Source organism: Hippichthys cyanospilos, chromosome 8, assembly GCF_059441005.1.
Source record: "Hippichthys cyanospilos isolate Australia breed blue-spotted pipefish chromosome 8, RoL_Hcya_1.0, whole genome shotgun sequence".
In the NCBI taxonomy this organism is placed as follows: Eukaryota; Metazoa; Chordata; class Actinopteri; order Syngnathiformes; family Syngnathidae; genus Hippichthys; species Hippichthys cyanospilos.
Window position 1 is genome coordinate 22,429,784 of NC_142376.1, and position 22,062 is coordinate 22,451,845.

The following is a 22,062-nucleotide window of genomic DNA, read 5'->3' on the forward strand; positions in this document are numbered from 1 at the left end:
TAAATGTTTTCTGAAAAGCCAGTGGCCATGCCTTATGCCCTCCACAAATCAGTATGATGTTTCCACAGTGGGTGTGGCCTATACGGCATTGAAAGCTACAAAACTGTAACAATAAAAGCTGCAGTAACTCCACCCACATTGTCCCACCTTGTCTAAATTTTACATATTTGGTAAGAGTCCTGCACTGAAGTCATCTACAACTACTATTTCATCGTTCATAGTCCTTGTTCATACCCCGACCTGTTCATACCCCAACGTGCACAGGTCTGCGAGGGCCCTTTATAGCTGCTTGCAGCTCTAGTTCTTATTATTATTATTTACTGTGCAGCGCTTTTCCATTTTTGAGGGCCTAAACATGCACGAAAAGTCACCAAAATTTGCACATTTGTCGGGCCCGGTGAAAAATTGTATATTTTTGTGTTTCCCAAAACAATGCAAAAAAAATGGCTCTGCAGCGCCACCTAAGGTTGAAAAAGTGCACCTGGTCCTGGCCCGTTTGACCTAGAGCTACGAAAATTTTTAGGCATATGTAGGACCTAGAGACCTACAAAAAAGTCAGCGCGAGCCATGTGCTCAGATGTACAGAAAAAGAGTTATGAATTTTTGAATGTGCATTTTTGGCCCATTTTTGCACGTTTGCAGGTCCCAAACTGCTCCTTGTTTCTCCTAAACGCTTTACTCAATCGCCTTCAAATTTGCTGTGGTTCATATTCACACATAGGGGCACAAGTGGGCAAAATTTGGTGCAGATCCGCTGACATATATGATAGGGGCGTGGCTTCAAATTATGTGTTCAATTTTTCCTTCGCCAAGAGTGACATAAACCTTAATAACTTTGTTGTACTAGCTTAAAAAAATCTAAAACTTCATTGACACATGGAAACTTATGTCTTTAACACCTTTGAAAAAAGTTTTTTTAAATACCTACTAGCGCCGCCTAGTGGTTGATTAAAATGTTATTTTTTACACTTTCATGTATTGTGCTCAGTCTGTTTGAGTAAAACAAATGAAAATTGGTCAGAATATCAATAAGACATGGAATATTAAGATTTTAAAATTTTACGACTTTTCGATAATGGGCGTAGTCTGCAAGCCACCTCAAAGTCAGATGACTCGCCAAAACAAAAAAAGTGGCTGTAATTGGCCCCAAAATGGCCTTATGAGTGGAAAATAGCCTCTCACTCCCGGCCCGTTTGACCTAGAGCTCCAAAAATTTGTAGCCTTATGTAGGACCTCGAGCCCTACAAAAAAGTCAGCGCGAGCCATATGCTCAGATGTACAGAAAGAGAGTTATGAATTTTTGAATGTGCACTTTTGGCCCGTTTTTGCTCATTTGCAGGTCCCGAACTGCTCCTTTTTTCTCCCAAATGCTTGACCCGATCGACTTCAAATTTGCTGTGATGTTTTATCTGACTGTGAGGCACAATTGTTCAAATTTTTGTGACAATCCGCCATCAAATATGTTGGGGGCGGGGCTTTATATTATGCCTTTGATGTTTACTTTGCCACATGTGAAACAAACCTTTATAACTCAGCTTTACAAGCTTGCAAAAATCTGAAACTTCACACACACATGAAGACTTAAGCCCTTAACACATGTGTTTAAAAAGATCTTCAATTGCTTATAAGGCCATCTAGTGGCAAACAAAAATGTCAGTCTGATGTCTCGCCAAAACGAACAAAGTTGCTGTGTTTGGTCCCAGATGGTCTTATCTTGTCTAAACTTAATATAATTGATGGGTTTCCAATACGGAATACACCTAACAACGTATTTTTTGTTATAGTGCGAGCGCCACCTAGTGGCAGCCAAAAATAGAGCATTTTTTAAATGTTTTTATGTGTTTAGCTGAGCCCTTTGATGTAATATCGCTGAAATTAGGTCTGAAAAGCCTCTAGACAGCCCTGCTGACCTCCACCAAATTTTACGAAGTTTCGATAATGGGCGTGGCCTCTACGACCATTTTCATTCCAAAGCTTTATCTGTCCAGTAAAAGTTGCTCTAATTTGACCCAGATGATCTGATCTTCTCACAATTTCACACATTGGATGAAAATATTCTCCTGAACATATCGACAAAAATATATTCCAGTTTAAAGCTAGCGCCACCTAGTGGCTGCAAAAAATGTCATTAGTCGAACGATTACAGTCAATCCTGTTTGGTTTGACCTACAGCCATGAAACCTTGTAGGCAAATGAAGGACTGCAAGACCTATAAAAAAGTCAATAGAAGTGATGTGCTAGGATGTACAGAAAAATTGTTATGAATTTTTTTAATGTGCAGTTTTGTCCCATTCTTAGACATTAGCTGGTCTCAAACTAGTGCCTTTTTCTCTTAAACGATTCACCCCATTACCTTCAACTTTGGCATGAATCATTATCCAACTGAGGGGCACACATAGTCCAAATATCGTGAAGATCTCTTGACATAAAAGATGGGGGCGGAGCTTCAAATTATGTTTAATACTTCCTTTGCCAAGAGTAACAAAAATCTTAATAACTCAGCTATGACAGCTTCAAACCATCTGAAACTTTCCTGGGCCTTTAAAAGTAATGCAAGAATACAGCTGTGTGATAAACTTTCAAATCACTTACAGCGCCACCCAGTGGCGGACAAAAATATCATTTTTTATACTTTTATGTACTGTGAAATGCCTGTTTGACTAAATGAACTAAAAAATGGTCAGAAAAGCTATGACACATTGGAACATTAAGGTTCTCAACTTTTATGACTTTTCATTAAAGGGTGTGGCCTCTATGCAAACTCAAAGTCTGATGTCTCCCCAAAACGGTAAAAGTTGCTGTAATTGGACCTAGATGATCTGATGTTTGCAAAACTTCATATATGGGATGGGAGTCCAATGTGAAACACACCTACAAGCCTATTTTTTATCATAGTACGAGCGCCACCTAGTGGCAGCAAAAAATATAGCAAATCCTTAATGTTTTTATGTACTCTGCTGAGCCCCTTGCAGTGATATATCCCTTAAATGTTTTCTGAAAAGCCAGTGGCCATGCCTTATGCCCCCCACAAATCAGTACAATGTTTCGACAGTGGGTGTGGCCTATATGGCATTGAAAGTCACAAAATTTGAACAATAAAAGCTGCAGTAACTCCACACACATTGTCCCACCTTGTCTAAATTTTACATATTTGGTAATAGTCCTGCACTGAAGTGATCTACAACAAATTTTTCATCATTCATAGTCCTTGTTCATACCCCGACCTGTTCATACCCCAACGTGCACAGGTCTGCGAGGGCCCTTTATAGCTGCTTGCAGCTCTAGTTATTATTATTATTATTTACTGTGCAGCGCTTTTCCATTTTTGAGGGCCTAAACATGCACGAAAAGTCACCAAAATTTGCACATTTGTCGGGCCCGGTGAAAAATTGGATATTTTTGTGTTTCCCAAAACAATGCAAAAAAAATGGCTCTGCAGCGCCACCTAAAGTCGAAAAAGTGCACCTGGTCCCGGCCTGTTTGACCTAGAGCTACGAAAATTTTTAGGCATATGTAGGACCTAGAGACCTACAAAAAAGTCAGCGTGAGCCATGTGCTCAGATGTACAGAAAAAGAGATATGAATTTTTTAATGTGCATTTTTGGCCCATTTTTGCATGTTTGCGGGTCCCAAACTGCTCCTTGTTTCTCCTAAGCGCTTTATTCAATCGCCTTCTGTGGTCCATTATCAGACATAGGGACACAACTGGGCAAAATCTGGTGGCTATCCGCCGACATATATGATAGAGGCGGGGCTTCAAATTATGTGTTCACTTTTTCCTTCGCCAAGAGTGACAAAAACCTTAATAACTCTGATGTACAAGTTTCAAAAAACCTAAAACTTCATAGACACATGGAGACTTATGCCTTTAACACCTTTAAAAATGTTTTTGAAATAGCTACTAGCGCCGCCTAGTGGTTGATTAAAATGTTATTTTTTTAAACTTTCATGTATTGTGCTCAGTCTGAGTAAAACAACTGAAAATTGTTAAGAACACCATTAAGACATGGAATATTAAGATTTTCAAATTTTACAACTTTTCGATAATGGGCGTGGTCTGCACGCCACCTCAAAGTCAGATGTCTCACCAAACGAAAAAAATGGCTGTAATTGGCCCTTAATTGGCCTTATGAGTGGAAAATAGCCTCTCACTCCTGGCCCATTTGACCTCGAGCAACAAAAATTTGTAGCCTTATGTAAGACCTCGAGCCCTACAAAAAAGTCAGCGCGAGCCATATGCTCAGATGTACAGAAAAAGAGTTATGAATTTTTGAATGTGCACTTTTGGCCCAATCAAATTCAAATTTGCTGTGGTGTTTTATCAGGCTGGGAGGCACAATTGTTCAAATTTTTGTCAAGATCCGCCTTCAAATATGTTGGGGGCGGGGCTTCATATTATGCCTTTGGTGTTTACTTCGCCACATGTGACACGGACCTTTATAACTCAGCTGTACAAGCTTGGAAAAATCTGAAACTTCACAGACACATGAAGACTCAAGCCCTTAAGACATGTGTTTAAGAATTTCTTCAATTGCTTATAAGGCCACCTAGTAGCAAACAAAAATGTCAGTCTGATGTCTCGCCAAAACGATAAAAAATTTCCGGATTTGGACCCAGATGGTCTTATCTCTTAGCAAAATTTGGAGCAGATCTGCCGACATATATGATGGGGGCGTGCCTTCAAATTATGTGTTCAATTTTTCCTTCACCAAGTGTGACAAAAACCTTAAAAACTCTGATGTACGAGCTTAAAAAAATCTAAAACTTCATACACTCATGTAGAGTTATGCCTTCAACACTTTTATAAAAAAAAAAAATTGAAATAGCTACTAGCGCTGCCTGGTGGTTGATTACAATATCATTTTTTAAACTTTCATATATTGTGCTCAGTTTGTTTGAGTAAAATAACTGAAAATTGGTCAGAACACCATTAAGACATGGAATATTAAGGTTTTCAAATTTTACGACTTTTCGATAATGGGCGTAGTCTGCACGCCACCTCAAAGTCAGATGACTCGCCAAAACAAAAAAAAAGTGGCTGTAATTGGCCCCAAAATGGCCTTATGAGTGAAAAATAGCCTCTCACTCCCGGCCCGTTTGACCTAGAGCTACAAAAATGTGTAACCTTATGTAGGACCTCGAGCCCTACAAAAAAGTCAGCGCGAGCAATATGCTCAGATGTACAGAAAGAGAGTAATGAATTCTTTAATGTGCACCTTTGGCCCGTTTTTGCTCATTTGCAGGTCCCGAACTGCTCCTTTTTTCTACTAAACGCTTTACTTAATCGACTTCAAATTTGCTGTGGTGTTTTATCTGACTGAGAGGCACAATTGTTCACATTTTTGTGAAAATCCGCCATCAAATATGTTGGGGGCGGGGCTTCATATTATGCCTTTGATGTTTACTTCACCACATGTGACACAAACCTTAATACTCAGCTGTACAAGCTCTAAAAAATCTGAAACTTCACAGACACATGAAGTCTCAAGTCCTTCACACATATATTTAATAATTTCTTCAATTGCTTATAAGGCCTCCTAGTGTCAAACAAAAATGTCAGCCTGATGTCTCACCAAAAAGAACAAAGTTGCTCTATTTGGACCCAGATGGTCTTATCTTTTCTAAACTTCATATATTTGATGGGTTTCCAATACGGAATACACCTATCAACGTATTTTTTGTCATAGTGTGAGCACCACCTAGTGGCAGCTAAAAATATAGCATTTTTGAAACGTTTTTACGTGTTAAGCTGAGCCCTTTAAAGTAATATCGCTAAAATGAAGCCTGACAAGCCTCTAGACAGCCCTGCTGACCTCTACCAAATTGTACGAAGTTTCGATAATGGGCATGGCCTCTACGTCCATTTTCATGCCGAAGTTTTATCGGACCAGTAAAAGATGCTGTAATTTGACCAAGATGATCTGATCTTCTCACAATTTCACACATTGGATATAAATCTCTACTTCAAGACATCGACAAACATATATTCCAGTTTAAAGCTAGCGCCACCTCGTGGCTATAAATTATATATGTCTTGAGGAAGTCAATATTCATGAATTGCAAAAAGATTCTGCCACATGTGCGTCAGAGTCACTCAGACTGCTCTTGGCTGTGATATGTCAAAACAAATGGAAAATTCATTCTATGGATATTAAATCTGCCTTTTTGCAGGGAATGGAACTCTTGAGAGACATATATATCCGTCCACCACCACAAGCTGGTGTGTATGGTGTTGTATGGAAGCTAAAGAAATGTGTGTATGGACTTAAGGACGCCTCTCTCTATTGGTACAACAAAGTCAAACACCTCATGCTAAAGACTGGGGGTAAAATGTCAAAAGTTGACCCTGCAGTGTTCTATTGGCGGAATGAGCAGTCTGAGGTGACAGGACTACTGGCGTGTCATGTGGATGATTTTTTTTGGGCAGGGTCAGAGCACTGTCATCCCTGTACTGAAATCTGTATTTCATGTGGGTCGAGAAGAACATGAGAGTTTTTCATATGTGGGCATGGACATTGTAACTGTTGACGGTGTAGTGCAGGTGCATCAACACACCTACATTGACAACCTACAACCAGTTCCTATACTGAAAGCACGAGCTATACAAAATGATGCTTCATTGAAAGAATTGGAGAGAGACCAGCTGAGGTCTAAAAAAGGACAAATTTTGTGGGTAGCAAAACAAACAAGACCTGATGTTAAGTTTGATGTATGCAGCCTGGCATCAAACATTAAAAATGCTACTGTTCAGTCCATCACTGAAGTCAACAAAATAATCCGCAAACTTAAGTCAGAGAAGGTCACACTTAAGTTTCAGTATTTAGGCAACAATGATGAGTTGAGTTTGGCTGTATTCAGTGACGCCTCGCTGGGTAATCTTCCAGCTGGAGGCACACAAGGAGGTACATTGATTGCTCTCATGGGAAAAAATGGAAGATTCTCCCCACTGTTTTGGCAGTCTAAAAAAGTCAGGCGTCTGGGAAGGAGCACACTGGCAGGAGAAACACTTGCCATGTCAGATGGGATTGAAAATGCACTGTTCCTGGCTACACTCTATTCTGAGATTACTACTGGAAACCCTGACCTCAAACCTCTTCCTCTCATCTGTGTCACAGACAATCATTCCCTGTTTGATGCTCTTAAATCCACAAAACAAATCACAGAAAAGAGGCTCAGGTTAGAAATCAGCAGTATTGAAGAGCTTCAACAAACTAATAAAATCAAAGAGGTACGTTGGTCAAATGCAAAGCTGATTGTTTAACTAAAAAAGGCGCTTCAACCCTCATGCTTTTAATAGCCTTAGAGGAGGGTCTATGTGCACATTGAAGCAAATTGTTTGTGGCTGTTATTAATGATGTTCAAACTTGTTGCCCTGTTATTTGTGATGTTTAATGTGGTTGCTCAGTTATTTTATTTTATTTTTTTTGTTTTGTTTTAAAGAAAGGGGAGATTGTAATTATCATACATGTTGTGTGTTGTCGCGAGGACTTACGAGACTGGTTGTGTGGGATGAGCGGGAATTGAGTAATGGCGGAATAAACGAATCGTTAAGAAGACTACGTGTGCAATTTCAAATCCTTTCACATAAACATAAAACAATTGCACAAAAATTCTGCACATTTGCTGACCACTTATCCAGGTATCAACAGCATTAGCATTGCAGTAGTTCTTAGACCCTATACAGCAGGTGTCTCCAAACTCGGTCCTCGAGGGCCGCTGTCCTGCATGTTTTCCAGGTTTCTTTCCCTGACACACCTGATTCAAATTATCAAGTCATCAGCAACCGCAGCAGAAGCCTAATGATGATCCTGCTCATTTGAATCAGGTGTGTCGGGGAAAGAAACCTGCAAAACATGCAGGGCAGTGGCCCTCGAGGACCGAGTTTGGACACCCCTCCTATACAGTATACTATACTGCCTGTCCAGTCCTTGCTGTAACTTCAACATGAACTATTATAAGAGCCATTTGATATCATAAGACAGGCATGTCCAAACCCAGTCCTAGGGCCACCTATCCGGCATGTTTTGGAGGTTTCTGTCCTCCTACCACACCTGATTCAAATGATCAGCTCATTAACAAGCTCAGTGCAATCAGCTGCATTGGACGACGGAAACATCAAAAACATGCAGGATACGTGGCCCTCGAGGACCGGGTTTGGACATGCCTGCCATAAGTTCATTGAAAAATTAGCGCACTTACATTAAAATGTTGCTCCATCACTTGGATTCTGCCCTGTTCCGGGCACCTCTTCAGAGCATGATCAGCAAACAGTAACAGGATCTCTATCATCTCAAGCAACACATAGCATAAGATTTAATTTAAGTATGATGTTGGTAACGGACAAGTGTTGCTGTCACAGTGATTTGTGTTGTGTATCATACCTTGTCACCAACAATTCCCTTTCTTTTCAAAGGATCACCACACAAGCCTGAAAAAAAAACACATATAACACTAAAAGAAAGGCTTCAGTGATTTTATGTGTAACTTGATTGCTTGTGATTTATTAGTCTCGCTTGAAAAAAGACATGAGGTGAACAATGCATCTCTATATAAACATATTTCAACTTTTATGGCAATATTTTCAACACCCAGGTATGTCCATTTTGGGTCCAACAAGAATTAATGTGTGCTAACTCACTGCTGGACAATAGACAGACATTGGACAACCAAGAGGACATAAAAATATTACACAGCAACATTAATAGACAATATATTTATAAATAAAATTGATGACAAAATAACAGGTGGACTTCTAATATATGATATTACTGATCATCTGCCAGTTTTTGCAACCCTCCAAAACCATACGGACAAAAAGTTTAAACAAACATTTGATAAATTAGAAAAAAGATCAAGAACACAAGATTCCATTGTAGCCTTAAGGATGGACCTTGAAAAACATGACTGGTCTGGTGTTTACTCAAATAAAAATCCCAATCCAGCATATGACACATTTCTGTCTACTATAATTTCATTATATGATAAACATTGTCCATTATGAACAGTGACAAGGAAGTGTCATAACTCAAATAAACCATGGATGACACAGGGAATTGAAAACGCTTGTAAAGAAAAACTTGCTTTACAAACGTTTTCTAAAATCAAGAAAAAAAGATGCCAAATCAAATTATAAAAAATATAAAAATAAATTAGTAAATATAATTAAGAATAAGTAAACGAGAACATTATCACGCATTACTGGAACAAAATAAGAGTAATACACAGGAAACATGGAAAATATTAAACTATTGGAAATAACAAGTCCCAGTAAAATTAACTTCCCAAATTATTTTTTAAATGAGAAAAACATTCTTGTTGATAAAATTAAAGATATAACAAATGAATTTAATGAATACTTTATTCATGTAGGTAATACATTAGCTAAAGAAATCCCCCAAATCAAATATGAAATCAATTAATGTATTGAGAATAACCCATCAACTAAGTTCCTTACTGCTGTAACCCATATAGAAATATTGAATGTTGTTAAAACATTAAATAATATAAAAATCCACCGACTGCAATAATAGTGATGTCATTAATAAAAAATATGATAAAATGTGGTTCAACCATTTGCATATATCTGTAATTTGTCTTTTAAAACTAGCATCGTTCCATCTAAAATGAAAATAGCAAAAATTATTCCAATTTATAAATGTGGAGAGAAGCAATCGTTTACTAATTACATACCCATATTGTTACTTCCACAATTCTCAAAAATTCTGGAAAACATATATTCACATAGACTTAATAAATGTATGGATTCATACAATCTTGTAAGTGAGAACGAATATGGATTCAGGAAAAATAGAAACACCTCTATAAAAGAATTTACTGTTGGTATTTTTCAAGATTAAAAAAAGCATTTGATACTGTAGATCAGTGGTCCCCAACCTTTTGATCACCGCGGCCCGGTCAACGCCTTAGATTTAGACTGCGGACTGTATGGACGGGCTTTCTGTCGCTGTTGTACTTTTTGTCCACTTTTTTATCGCGCGAGGGGAGGGGAGTGGGATAGAGCGAGCTTGCTGTGCACTTCACGGTAGATCCGGAAAGAAGAGCATTGCTGAGAACTTTCACTTTTGTGGGACGTGACAGAGAAAATATTTTCACCGACAGCACCTTTATTCTTTGCGGCAATACTCGCCTGCCAAAAAATACTGTAAATGTTTCAATGTCGCAATCAAGTGGCCGAGACTGTGCTAAATATTGTGCTGACAATGCTGCTCTATCGTTAGCTTAGCACAGTAACTACGGTTCAACAGCTGTTAAGTGAAGCAAATGCTGCACATACCTGTTGTCCCATGTTCTCGCTTCTGCCTTTCTACAAGCCAGGTGAGTGCTCTTGCTTGGCTCCGTTTTGTATTGAAAGCTCAGCTGGCCATGTAGGATCGCTCCCGGTGACCGCAAAGCGGCCACCATGATTCATTCTTGCCTCCTGCGTGAGCTGTTGAATGTTCCCGAAGTTGATTGGCTGTGGCGACGCGAAACGCGAAAAAAGTAAATAAAAAATAACTTCACGCGAACGGCGAAATTTCGTTTCTCGTGACCGCGCGCAGCCATTTGTGTCGCTCCACTCGCGTCCATCGCGTCGCCCGACGTGCATTCGTGCCCACTCATGCGAACTCCATTGACTACAATACAAAACGCTCCGCCTTTTCACCTCGTTCATGTTCAGTGCACGTGTATCATTAAAGTAAATCATCTCCAAAACATTATTTCGGGTGCAGCCCACGCGGCCCGGTACCAGTTGATCCACGGACCGGTCCGTGGACCGGGGGTTGGGGACCACTGCTGTAGATCATACGATATTAATGGGAAAATTAGAACGATATGGAATAAGAGGATTGGCACATAAATGGATTAAAAGCAACCGACAGAAAAAAACATGTAATGTTTAATGAAAAATCAGATGGCACACGGGGTCCTCCAAGGCTCTGTGCTTGGTCCTATATTGTTTATATTATATATCAATGACATATGTAGCATTATGAATAATTTTAAGAAAGTATTATTTGTTGATGATACAACGTTATACTGCTCCGGACAGAACCTTGAAAGACTTCTGAATACCGTGGAAGAGGAATTAAATATATTTAAAAAACTGGTTTGACACAAACAAATTATCAAGGAACCTAAAGAAAACTAAGTATATCATCTTTGGTACGGGAAAATTAAACACCAAAAACATCAAAATCATAATTGACTCAATTGCAATAGAAAAAGTAAACAAAATCAAATTTCTGAGGGTTTTACTCGACGCAAAACTAAGTTGGAAATATTGAACATGTTAAAAAAAAAAATTCTAAAACTAGGTATTCTTTACAAAACCAAGGATTTCTTAAATAAGAAATCATTATACATATAATATAATTCATTATTATTGCCATACCTCATCTACTGTTTAGAGATATGGGGGAATACTTATAAAACAAACACTATGCCTGTCTTCAATAGAGTAATCCCTCGTTTATCGCAGGGGGTACGTTCCAAATATAACAAGCGCAAAGTGAAATCCGTGAAGTAGCCAGTTATTTTTTTTTATTATTTTACAATGCAATACTAAACTATAGAATGAAACCGAAAATAAAAACCTGTTTTAAAGCCCCAAATTTGTTTTTAAGACAATCATTTTCATATATTAGTACTAAGTTGGAAACATTGTCACTTGCGTATTTCACAGTCCCAGTTATGAGTCTTCGTTCTGAACCCGCACATTGTTATGAGTAGTTGTTGAGCTCTTTCTTTTTCTGATTTTTATAAACGGATATGCCTGGACATCGAATTAAAGTGAAGCCTCTTATATCATAACAATACACTTGAAATTTCAATTTATTACAAAAGAATTCTAGGTAAAAGTCAGATTTCCAAAGCTGTGCATTTCTCCGTTGCTCTCTATGTAGGCACACAGACCGGGTGTGTGTGTTTGCTCTTGGCACGCCTACCAGTCACGCGATCGGCTCCCAGAGACCAAGCTGTCAATCAAAGTGCTTACTAGAACGTTTGCAACCTGTGTGCTGAGCTGAGCGCACTCGGACACAGGACAGACACAGGAGAGATGAAAGCAAGCTTTTGGATCCTCTTGCCTTTTGTAAGTGTACAGCATCAATATTTTATTTCAAGACAACTGAAAGCCCCTGAGCCAATTAGGATTCAGAGCACAATGCGCTGTAAAAAAATATCCACACTGTAAAAAATCCGTGAAGCAGCGAACCCGTGAAAGATGAACTGCGATACAGCGAGGAATTACTGTATACCAAAAAAAAAGCTATAAGAATAATCAATCACTCCAAATATATAGCACCAGCCCATTCATTAAATTATACTTGCTGAAATGTTTTGACTTGGTTGATTTTAAAACAGCACTAATAATGTATAAAGTATATACAGTCATCCCCCCTACTTCGCGGTTAATGGTTCATTAGTTTGTTTTTGTTGCACTGGACATCTTTGCAGCAATTTTATGCGTGTCGCAATCACCAAGTGGTTAACTCATTCACAAGAAAAGTACGTGACAGCCTCTCGCCATTACTTCCGCACTGCGAGCTTTTGCTCACCGCGCCTATTTATTTTGCGCATGCTCAGACTTCAACACACATAATTCAACCTCTACACAAATGAACTCATAAACAGAATAAACACTCATCTCTTACTAAACATAGGCAGTAGCGTGCGTTATCAACATAAATGATAATAAACTATAAATATGAGCTTACGTTGTCATTCACTACGTCACAGTAACGAGCCGAATGACGCACAGAGAACGTAAAACAGGAAACGGAAATGCAATGCGACCCGACAAATTAATAGCATACTTTTCAAAATAAACATTAACAAAAATGAAAAAAGAAAAAAAAGAAAATAGATAGTAGAAGTAACAGTTCAGGAGTTAATATGTTCAAAAGGAGTAGGACGAAGTTAAAGACCCTGTCGGGTCCTACCCCCTGTTTTCACGTGGTTGTTACATAATAAATAAATACTAGGTAAGTTATATAGTATATAGTAATGTAATGTATGTCATAAGTAGAACAGAACAGAAATACACACCTCTTTATTATAATTTTCTATGGAATAAGTTTTTTTTAAACCTTTCTTTGAAGACAGCGTATGATTCACATTTTTTCTGATCTATTCCATAATTATTCCATAAATTAACACCTTTAACAGAGACACACATTTGTTTTTTATTGGTCCTTGTCCTGGACTTTTTAAAAACACTTGTGCCTCTCAGATTATTACATCCTTTTTTTATTTTCGAAAAATTTCTGAATACTGGAGCAGAGTTGATTGTTACAGTACAGTGATCCCTCCTACTTCGCGGTCTCAGATATCGCGGTCTCAGTACTTCGAGGGTTTTCCCAGGAAAAATTAAAAATGTTTCAAAATAAAAAATAATTTAAAAAATGCGCAAAAATGGAAAAAAAATGGAAAAAAAAACAAAAAAGTACATTATACAGTACTGTATCTGTACCTTCATCAAATAACTAGGTAATGTTCGTGAATAACTATGTTAAGAATTCTTCAAGCGTTAGAGTTCGTGACGTTTGTTATCTTATTTTGAAATGCAAGCTTTTAATTCGTTGGGCCGTGTTGCATTTCCGTTTCCTGTTTTACGTTCTCTGTGAGTCATTCGGCTGGTTACTGTGACGTAGTGAATGACAATGTAAGCTCATATTTATAGTTTATTATCATTTATGTTGATAACGCATGCTACTGCCTATGTTTAGTAAGCGATGAGTGTTTATTCTGTTGTTGTGTTCGTTTGTGTAGAGGTTGCACTTTATAGTTAGTAGTTGTTGTTAGTCGTTGCTAACCCGCTAATGTCGGCTAAAAATACAGTAAATTCATAGATTAAAATTCGGCAAGTGTTTATATGTTAGTTGACTGACTTCAACATTGTTTTTGATTTATCATTCAACAGATACTACATGATACACCATACATGAGCCAAAATCAATGTGAAGTTCAACGTGATGACTTGCGTACTCTTTCACCAGAGTCTTGGAGCAGATAACCAGTCCTGAGAACAAATTCTCAACAAACTAAGTAATATTAGTTATTTAATGAATATACAATAATGTTAATGAGGATAATGTAATGTTAAATAATAGGAGAAAGGAAATAAAATAGGCAAAAAATACAAAAAAAAAGGATTGTTTATGGTTACTGCAGCTATATTGGGGTATACATAGAAATCTAGAAACTGATACCTTACTTCGCGGGTTTCAGACTTCGCTGGGGGTTGACACCCCCCATTAACAGCGAAGTAGGGGGGATCACTGTAACTGTAGATGCCAGGGGCGGCCAAGTTCAGTCTTCACGAGCCACAATCCAGCCTGTTTTCATTGCCTTCAACTAAACACACCTGATTCAGATGATTAGCTCATCAGCGTGCTTTGCAGAATCCTGATAACAACGCTGATTTGAGTAAGGTGTGTTGGTTGAAGAGATACACTGAAAACAGGCAGGGGTTTCCGTGCTGTCTCTCTGTTTGTCCTTGTCTTTGTATGTTTCTTGTATGGTTTGAACATGTTTAGAGACATTTCATTACTTTATACTAATATATGTGTAATAAAAAATAAAACCGTGTGCTTCAAACCAAAATAAATAATGGATGAAATAACTCTCCCTGGAGCCAATTCAGAAAGAAAATGGTAATTTTCTGAACCAGCGAAAGCAAAATACACTAAAACCCTTCACACTTTCTTGGCACTGTGTTGACCAGTGCCAGCACTTACCAACAACAGCCTTAGCTGTTCCCTCATAGAAGGACCAGGCCAGCAGGAGAGCTTCAACAAAATGTTCCTGTTTCAACAAACAATCAATGCGCTGCATGCACAGAAACAAAATAACCACATTAGTACACTTGTACAATGAACAGGAAAATAACCAAACAAACATGTAAACAAAAGTAAGTTACCTCTCTCCAGGTTCTTAGTGTCATGGAATGAGCTGACTGAAGGAAAAGGAGAAATGAAAAAGACTGATGGACAACGGTGTCCCACAAAATTTCTGAGCATACTGCTCTTGGAAAATATTATGCAATTAAATACAGTCGGCCCCCAGTTTACGAACACCCTCTTTTACGAACATTTCGACTTACGAGTGTGGACCGCGGAGTTTTTTGTCCCCCACTTGCACACAAACTTTCCGTCTTACGTACAATATGACATGTCGGCCATTGTGTTCGAACATTTATTTTCGCTTTGCTACGTCAACTAATTTGGAAGTTGACGCTTATCACGGCAACGTCGAACGCTATTGCTCTTACAATGTCACAGTCACTGTCTCAGTCACGGAGATGCTATTGGCCGGCGTCACGTCAATCGCAGAAATGCTGATATGCTATTGGCCGAACGCCTTTATCTAGCTTGATGGCACAGCTGGTCGGGACGGAAGGAAGGAGAGAAAATCAGTCAAAAGCGGAAGGAAGGAATGTTGTGAAGACTTTGCAAACTTTATCTGTTAGACATGGCTTCTAAAGTTGCAAGTGGCGGTAAAGGAAGAAGTAAGAGGATGATGACAATAGAAACCAAGCAGGAGATAAAAAAAAAATACGAAGGAGGCACATGCATTGTTAACCTTGCTCGTGAGTATGGACATAACCGCTCGGCAATCTTCTAAGGGCAAGACTTTCCTTGCCGGGGGACGGACCTCGCTCGACAACAAAATGGAGAGGCTTCCTCTATTATGGATTAAAGAGAAGGAAATCGCCGGTGATATGTTTTAGTTTGAGAAAAGTTATTGTTTAAGAAAATAAATCAACTAGAGCTGCAAGCAGCTATAAAGGGCCCTCGCAGACCTGTGCACGTTGGGGTATGAACAGGTCGGGGTATGAACAAGGACTATGAACGATGAAAAATTAGTTGTAGTTGACTTCACTGCAGAACTCTTATCAAGTTTGTAAAATTTAGAAAAGGTGGGATAGTGTGGGTTGAATAACTGCAGCTTTTATTGTTACAGTTGTGTGACTTTGCACTGTCATATAGGCCACGCCCATTATCGAAACATTGTACTATTTGGTGGAAGGCATTAGGCGTGGCCAATGGCTTTTCAGACATTATTTAAGGGATATCACTTCAAGGAGCACAGCAGAGTACATAAAAATGTAAAGGAATTGCTATATTTTTTGCTGCAACTAGGTGGCGCTCGTACTATGATAAAAAATTAGGTGTCCACACTTGTACGTGTGTTTCACATTGGACACCCATCCCATATACGAAGTTTTGCAAATATCAGATCATCTAGGTCCAATTACAGCAACTTTTACCGTTTTGGCGAGAAATCGGGACTTTGAGCTGGCATAGAGGCCACGCCCTCTATGGAAAAGTCATAAAAGTTGAGAACCTTCATTTTCCACTCTCTCATAGCTTTTCTGACCACTTTTGAGTTCATTTAGTCAAACAGGCATTGCACAGCACATGAAAGTGTAAAAAATGAGATTTTTGTCCGCCACTAGGTGGCACTGTAAATGATTTGGAAGTTTATCATATAGCTGTATTAGGGCATGACTTTTAAAGTCCCTGCAAAGTTTCACATGGTTTGCTGCTAAAACAGCTGAGTTATTAAGGTTTTTGTCACTCTTGGCAAAGGAAATATTCAAAAAAATTTGAAGCTCCGCCCACATCTTACAAGTCATGGGATCTTCACAATTTTTGGCATATTTGTGCCGCTATATCTGCTAATAGTCCATGCCAATGTAGAAGTTAATGGGGTGAACCGTTTAAGAGAAAAAGGCACTAGTTTTAGACCAGCTAATGTCTAAGAATGGGGCAAAATTGAACATTATAAAAAATCATAACAATTATTCTGTACATCCTAGCACATCACTACTATTGACTTTTTTGTAGGTCTTACAATCCTACATATGCCTAAAAAGTTTTATCGCTGTAGGTCAAACCAAACAGGATTGACTCCAGTCTTTCGACTAATGACATTTTTTGCAACCACTAGGTGGCGCTAGCTTTAAACTGGAATATATGTTTGTTAATGTCTTGAGGAATAGATTTTATTCCAATGTGTGAAATTGTGAGAAGATCAGATCATCTGGGTCAAATTACAGCAGCTTTTATTGGTCCAATAAAGCTTCGGAAGGAAAATGGACGTAGAGGCCACGCCCATTATCGAAACTTCGTAAAATTTGGTGGAGGTCAGCAAGGCTGTCTAGAGGCTTTTCAGACTTAATTTCAGCGATATTACTTCAAAGGGCTCAGCTAAACACATAAATACGTTTAAAAAATGCTATATTTTTGGCTGCCACTAGGTGGCGCTCGCACTATAACAAAAAATACGTTGATAGGTGTATTCTGCATTGGAAACCCATCAAACATATGAAGTTTAGAAAAGATAAGACCATCTGGGACCAAACACAGCAACTTTGTTCATTTTGGCGAGACATCAGACTGACATTTTTGTTTGCCACTAGATGGCCTAAGGGCTTGAGTCTCCATGTGTCTGTGAAGTTTCAGATTTTTCTAAGCTTGTAAAGCTGAGTTATAAAGGTTTGTTTCACAAGTGGCAAAGTAATCATCAAAGGCATAATATAAAGCCCCGCCCCCAACATATTTGATGGCGGATCATCACAAAAATTTGAACAATTGTGCCTCACAGTCAGATAAAACATCACAGCAAATTTGAAGTCGATCGAGTAAAGCGTTTGGGAGAAAAAAGGAGCAGTTCGGGAACTGCAAATGAGCAAAAACGGGCAAAAAGTGCACATTCAAAAATTCATAACTCTCTTTCTGTACATCTGAGCATATGGCTCGCGCTGACTTTTTTGTAGGGCTTGAGGTCCTGCATAAGGCGACAAATTTTTGTAGCTCTAGGTCAAACGGGCCGGGAGTGAGAGGCTATTTTCCACTCATAAGGCCATTTTGGGGCCAATTACAGCCACTTTTTTCGTTTTGGCGAGTCATCTGACTTTGAGGTGGCGTGCAGACTACGCCCATTACCGAAATATCGTAAAATTTTAAAACCTAAATATTCCATGTCTTAATGATATTCTGACCAATTTTCATTTGTTTTACTCAAACAGACTGAGCACAATGCATGAAAGTGTAAAAAATGATATTTTAATCAACCACTAGGCGGCGCTAGTAGGTATTTAAAAAAACTTTTTTTAAAGGTGTTAAAGACATAAGTTTCCATGTGTCTATGAAGTTTTAGATTTTTTTAAGCTAGTACATCAAAGTTATTAAGGTTTATGTCTCTCTTGGCGAAGGAAAAATTGAACACATAATTTGAAGCCACGCCCCTATCATATAAGTCAGCGGATCTGCACCAAATTTTGCCCAGTTGTGCCTCTATGTCTAATTATATACCACAGCAAATTTGAAGGCGACTGAGTAAAGCGTTTAGGAGAAACAAGGAGCAGTTTGGGACCTGCAAACGTGCAAAAATGGGCCAAAAATGCACATTCAAAAAATCATAACTCTTTTTCTGTACATCTGAGCACATGGCTCGCGCTGACTTTTTTGTAGGTCTCTAGGTCCTATATATGCCTAAAAATTTTCGTAGCTCTAGGTCAAACGGGCCGGGACCAGGTGCACTTTTTCGACTTTAGGTGGCGCTGCAGAGCCATTTTTTTTGCATTTTTTTGGAAAACACAAAAATATCAAATTTTTCACCGGGCCCGACAAATGTGCAAATTTTGGTGACTTTTCGTGCATGCTTAGGCCCTCAAAAATGGAAAAGCGCTGCACAGTAAATAATAATAATAATAACTAGAGCTGCAAGCAGCTATAAAGGGCCCTCGCAGACCTGTGCACGTTGGGGTATTAACAGGTCCGGGTATGAAGAAGGACTATGAACGATGAAAAAGTAGTTGTAGATGACTTCAGTGCAGGACTCTTACCAAATATGTAAAATTTAGACAAGGTGGGATAATGTGGGTGGAGTTACTGCAGCTTTTATTGTTCCAATTTTGTGACTTTCAATGCAACATAGGCCACATTCACTGTCGAAACATCGTACTGATTTGTGGAGGGCATAAGGCATGGCCACTGGCTTTTCAAAAAACATTTAAGGGATGTCACTTCAAGGGGCTCAGCAGAGTACATAAAAACATTAAGGATTTGCTATATTTTTTGCTGCCACTAGGTGGCGCTCGTACTATGATTAAAAAATAGGCTTGTAGGTGTGTTTCACATTGGACTCCCATCCCATATATGAAGTTTTAAAAATATAAGATCGTCTAGGTCCAATTACAGCAACTTTTACAGTTTTCGCGAGACATCGGATTTTGAGTTGGCATAGAGGCCACGCCCTTTAATGAAAAGTCATAAAAGTTGAGAACCTTAATGTTCCAATGTGTCATAGCTTTTCTGACCATTTTTTAGTTCATTTAGTCAAACAGGCATTTCACAGTACATAAAAGTATAAAAAATGAGATTTTTGTCCGCCACTGGGTGGCGCTGTAAATGATTTGAAAGTTTATCACAAAGCTGTATTATTGCATGACTTTTAAAGTCCCAGGAAAGTTTCAGATGGTTTGAAGCTGTCATAGCTGAGTTATTAACATTTTTGTCACTCTTGGCGAAGGAAGTATTAAACATAATTTGAAGCTCCGCCCCCATCTTTTCTGTCAAGAGATCTTCACGATATTTGGACTATGTGTGCCCCTCAGTTGGATAATGATTCATGCCAAAGTTGAAGGTAATGGGGTGAATCGTTTAAGAGAAAAAGGCACTAGTTTGAGACCAGCTAATGTCTAAGAATGGGACAAAACTGCACATTAAAAAAATTTTTAACAATTTTTCTGTACATCCTAGCACATCACTTCTATTGACTTTTTTGTAGGTCTTGCAGTTCTTCATTTGCCTACAAAGTTTCATAGCTGTAGGTCAAACCAAACAGGATTGACTGTAATCTTTCGACTAATGACATTTTTTGCAGCCACTAGGTGGCGCTAGCTTTAAACTGGAATATATTTTTGTCGATATGTTCAGGAGAATATTTTCATCCAATGTGTGAAATTGTGAGAAGATCAGATCATCTGGGTCAAATTAGAGCAACTTTTACTGGACAGATAAAGCTTTGGAATGAAAATGGTCGTAGAGGCCACGCCCATTATCGAAACTTCGTAAAATTTGGTGGAGGTCAGCAGGGCTGTCTAGAGGCTTTTCAGACCTAATTTCAGCGATATTACATCAAAGGGCTCAGCTAAACACATAAAAACATTTAAAAAATGCTCTATTTTTGGCTGCCACTAGGTGGCGCTCGCACTATAACAAAAAATACGTTGTTAGGTGTATTCCGCATTGGAAACCCATCAAATATATGAAGTTTAGAAAAGATAAGACCATCTGGGACCAAACACAGCAACTTTGTTCGTTTTGGCGAGACATCAGACTGACATTTTTGTTTGCCACTAGATGGCCTTATAAGCAATTGAATATTTTTTTAAACACTTGTGTTAAGGGCTTGAGTCTCCATGTGTCTGTGAAGTTTCAGATTTTTCTAAGCTTGTAAAGCTGAGTTATAAAGGTTTGTTTCACATGTGGCAAAGTAATCATCAAAGGCATAATGTAAAGCCCCGCCCCCAACATATTTGAAGGGGGATCGTCACAAAAATTTGAACAATTGTGCCTGACAGTCAGCTAAAACAACACAGCAAATTTGAAGTCGATCGGGTCAAGCGTTTGGGAGAAAAAAGGAGCAGTTCAGGACCTGCAAATGAGCAAAAACGGGCTAAAGGTGCACATTCAAAAATTCATAACTCTCTTTCTGTACATCTGAGCATAGGGCTCGCGCTGACTTTTTTGTAGGGCTCGAGGTCCTACATAAGGCTACAAATTTTTGGAGCTCTAGGTCAAACGGGCCGGGAGTGAGAGGCTATTTTCCACTCATAAGGCCATTTTGGGGCCAATTACAGCCACATTTTTCGTTTTGGCGAGTCATCTGACTTTGAGGTGGCGTGCAGACTATGCCCATTATCGAAAAGTCGTAAAATTTTAAAACCTTAATATTCCATGTCTTAATGATATTCTGACCAATTTTCATTTGTTTTACTCAAACAGACTGAGCACAATACATGAAAGTGTAAAATATGACATTTTAATCAACCACTAGGCGGCGCTAGTAGGTATGTAAAAAAACTTTTTTTAAAGGTGTTAAAGACATACGTTTCCATGTGTCTATGAAGTTTTAGATTTTTTTAAGCTAGTACATCAAAGTTATTAAGGTTTTTGTCACTCTTGGCGAAGTAAAAATTGAACACATAATTTGAAGCCACGCCCCTATCATATATGTCAGCGGATCTGCACCAAATTTTGCCCACTTGTGCCCCTATGTGTGAATATGGACCACAGCAAATGTGAAGGCGATTGAGTAAAGCGTTTGGGAGAAACAAGGAGCAGTTTGGGACCTGCAAACGTGCAAAAATGGGCCAAAAATGCACATTCAAAAATTCATAACTCTTTTTCTGTACATCTGAGCACATGGCTCGCGCTGACTTTTTTGTAGGTCTCTAGGTCCTACATATGCCTAAAAATTTTCGTAGCTCTAGGTCAAACGGGCTGGGACCAGGTGCACTTTTTCGACCTTAGGTGGCGCTGCAGAGCCATTTTTTTTGCATTGTTTTGGGAAACACAAAAATATCCAATTTTTCACCGGGCCCGACAAATGTGCAAATTTTGGTGACTTTTCGTGCATGTTTAGGCCCTCAAAAATGGAAAAGCGCTGCACAGTAAATAATAATAATAATAATAATAACTAGAGCTGCAAGCAGCTATAAAGGGCCCTCGCAGACCTGTGCACGTTGGGGTATGAACAGGTCGGGGTATGAACAAGGACTATGAACAATGAAATAGTAGTTGTAGATGACTTCAGTGCAGGACTCTTACCAAATATGTAAAATTTAGACAAGGTGGGACAATGTGGGTGGAGTTACTGCAGCTTTTATTGTTCCAATTTTGTGACTTTCAATGCCATATAGGCCACACCCACTGTCGAAACATCGTACTGATTTGTGGAGGGCATAAGGCATGGCCACTGGCTTTTCAGAAAACATTTAAGGGATATCACTTCAAGGGGCTCAGCAGAGTACATAAAAACATTAAGGAT

General features: G+C 38.8%; 1 protein-coding gene across 6 annotated transcripts in view; it reads right to left on the reverse strand.

Annotated features, from left to right (window-relative positions):
• The window catches only part of vps8 (VPS8 subunit of CORVET complex), a 228,787-nt gene that overhangs the window by 92,266 nt on the left and 114,459 nt on the right, over window positions 1-22,062 (reverse strand). For all 6 annotated transcript variants that reach the window (XM_088421847.1, XM_088421845.1, XM_088421844.1 and 3 more), the window contains 4 exons: window positions 14,921-14,956; window positions 14,739-14,829; window positions 8,382-8,428; window positions 8,200-8,289 (listed from right to left, as the gene is read on the reverse strand). In XM_088421847.1, the coding sequence (XP_088277973.1) occupies window positions 8,200-8,289; window positions 8,382-8,428; window positions 14,739-14,829; window positions 14,921-14,956 (264 nt within the window). The remainder of the gene's footprint in view (window positions 1-8,199; window positions 8,290-8,381; window positions 8,429-14,738; window positions 14,830-14,920; window positions 14,957-22,062) is intronic.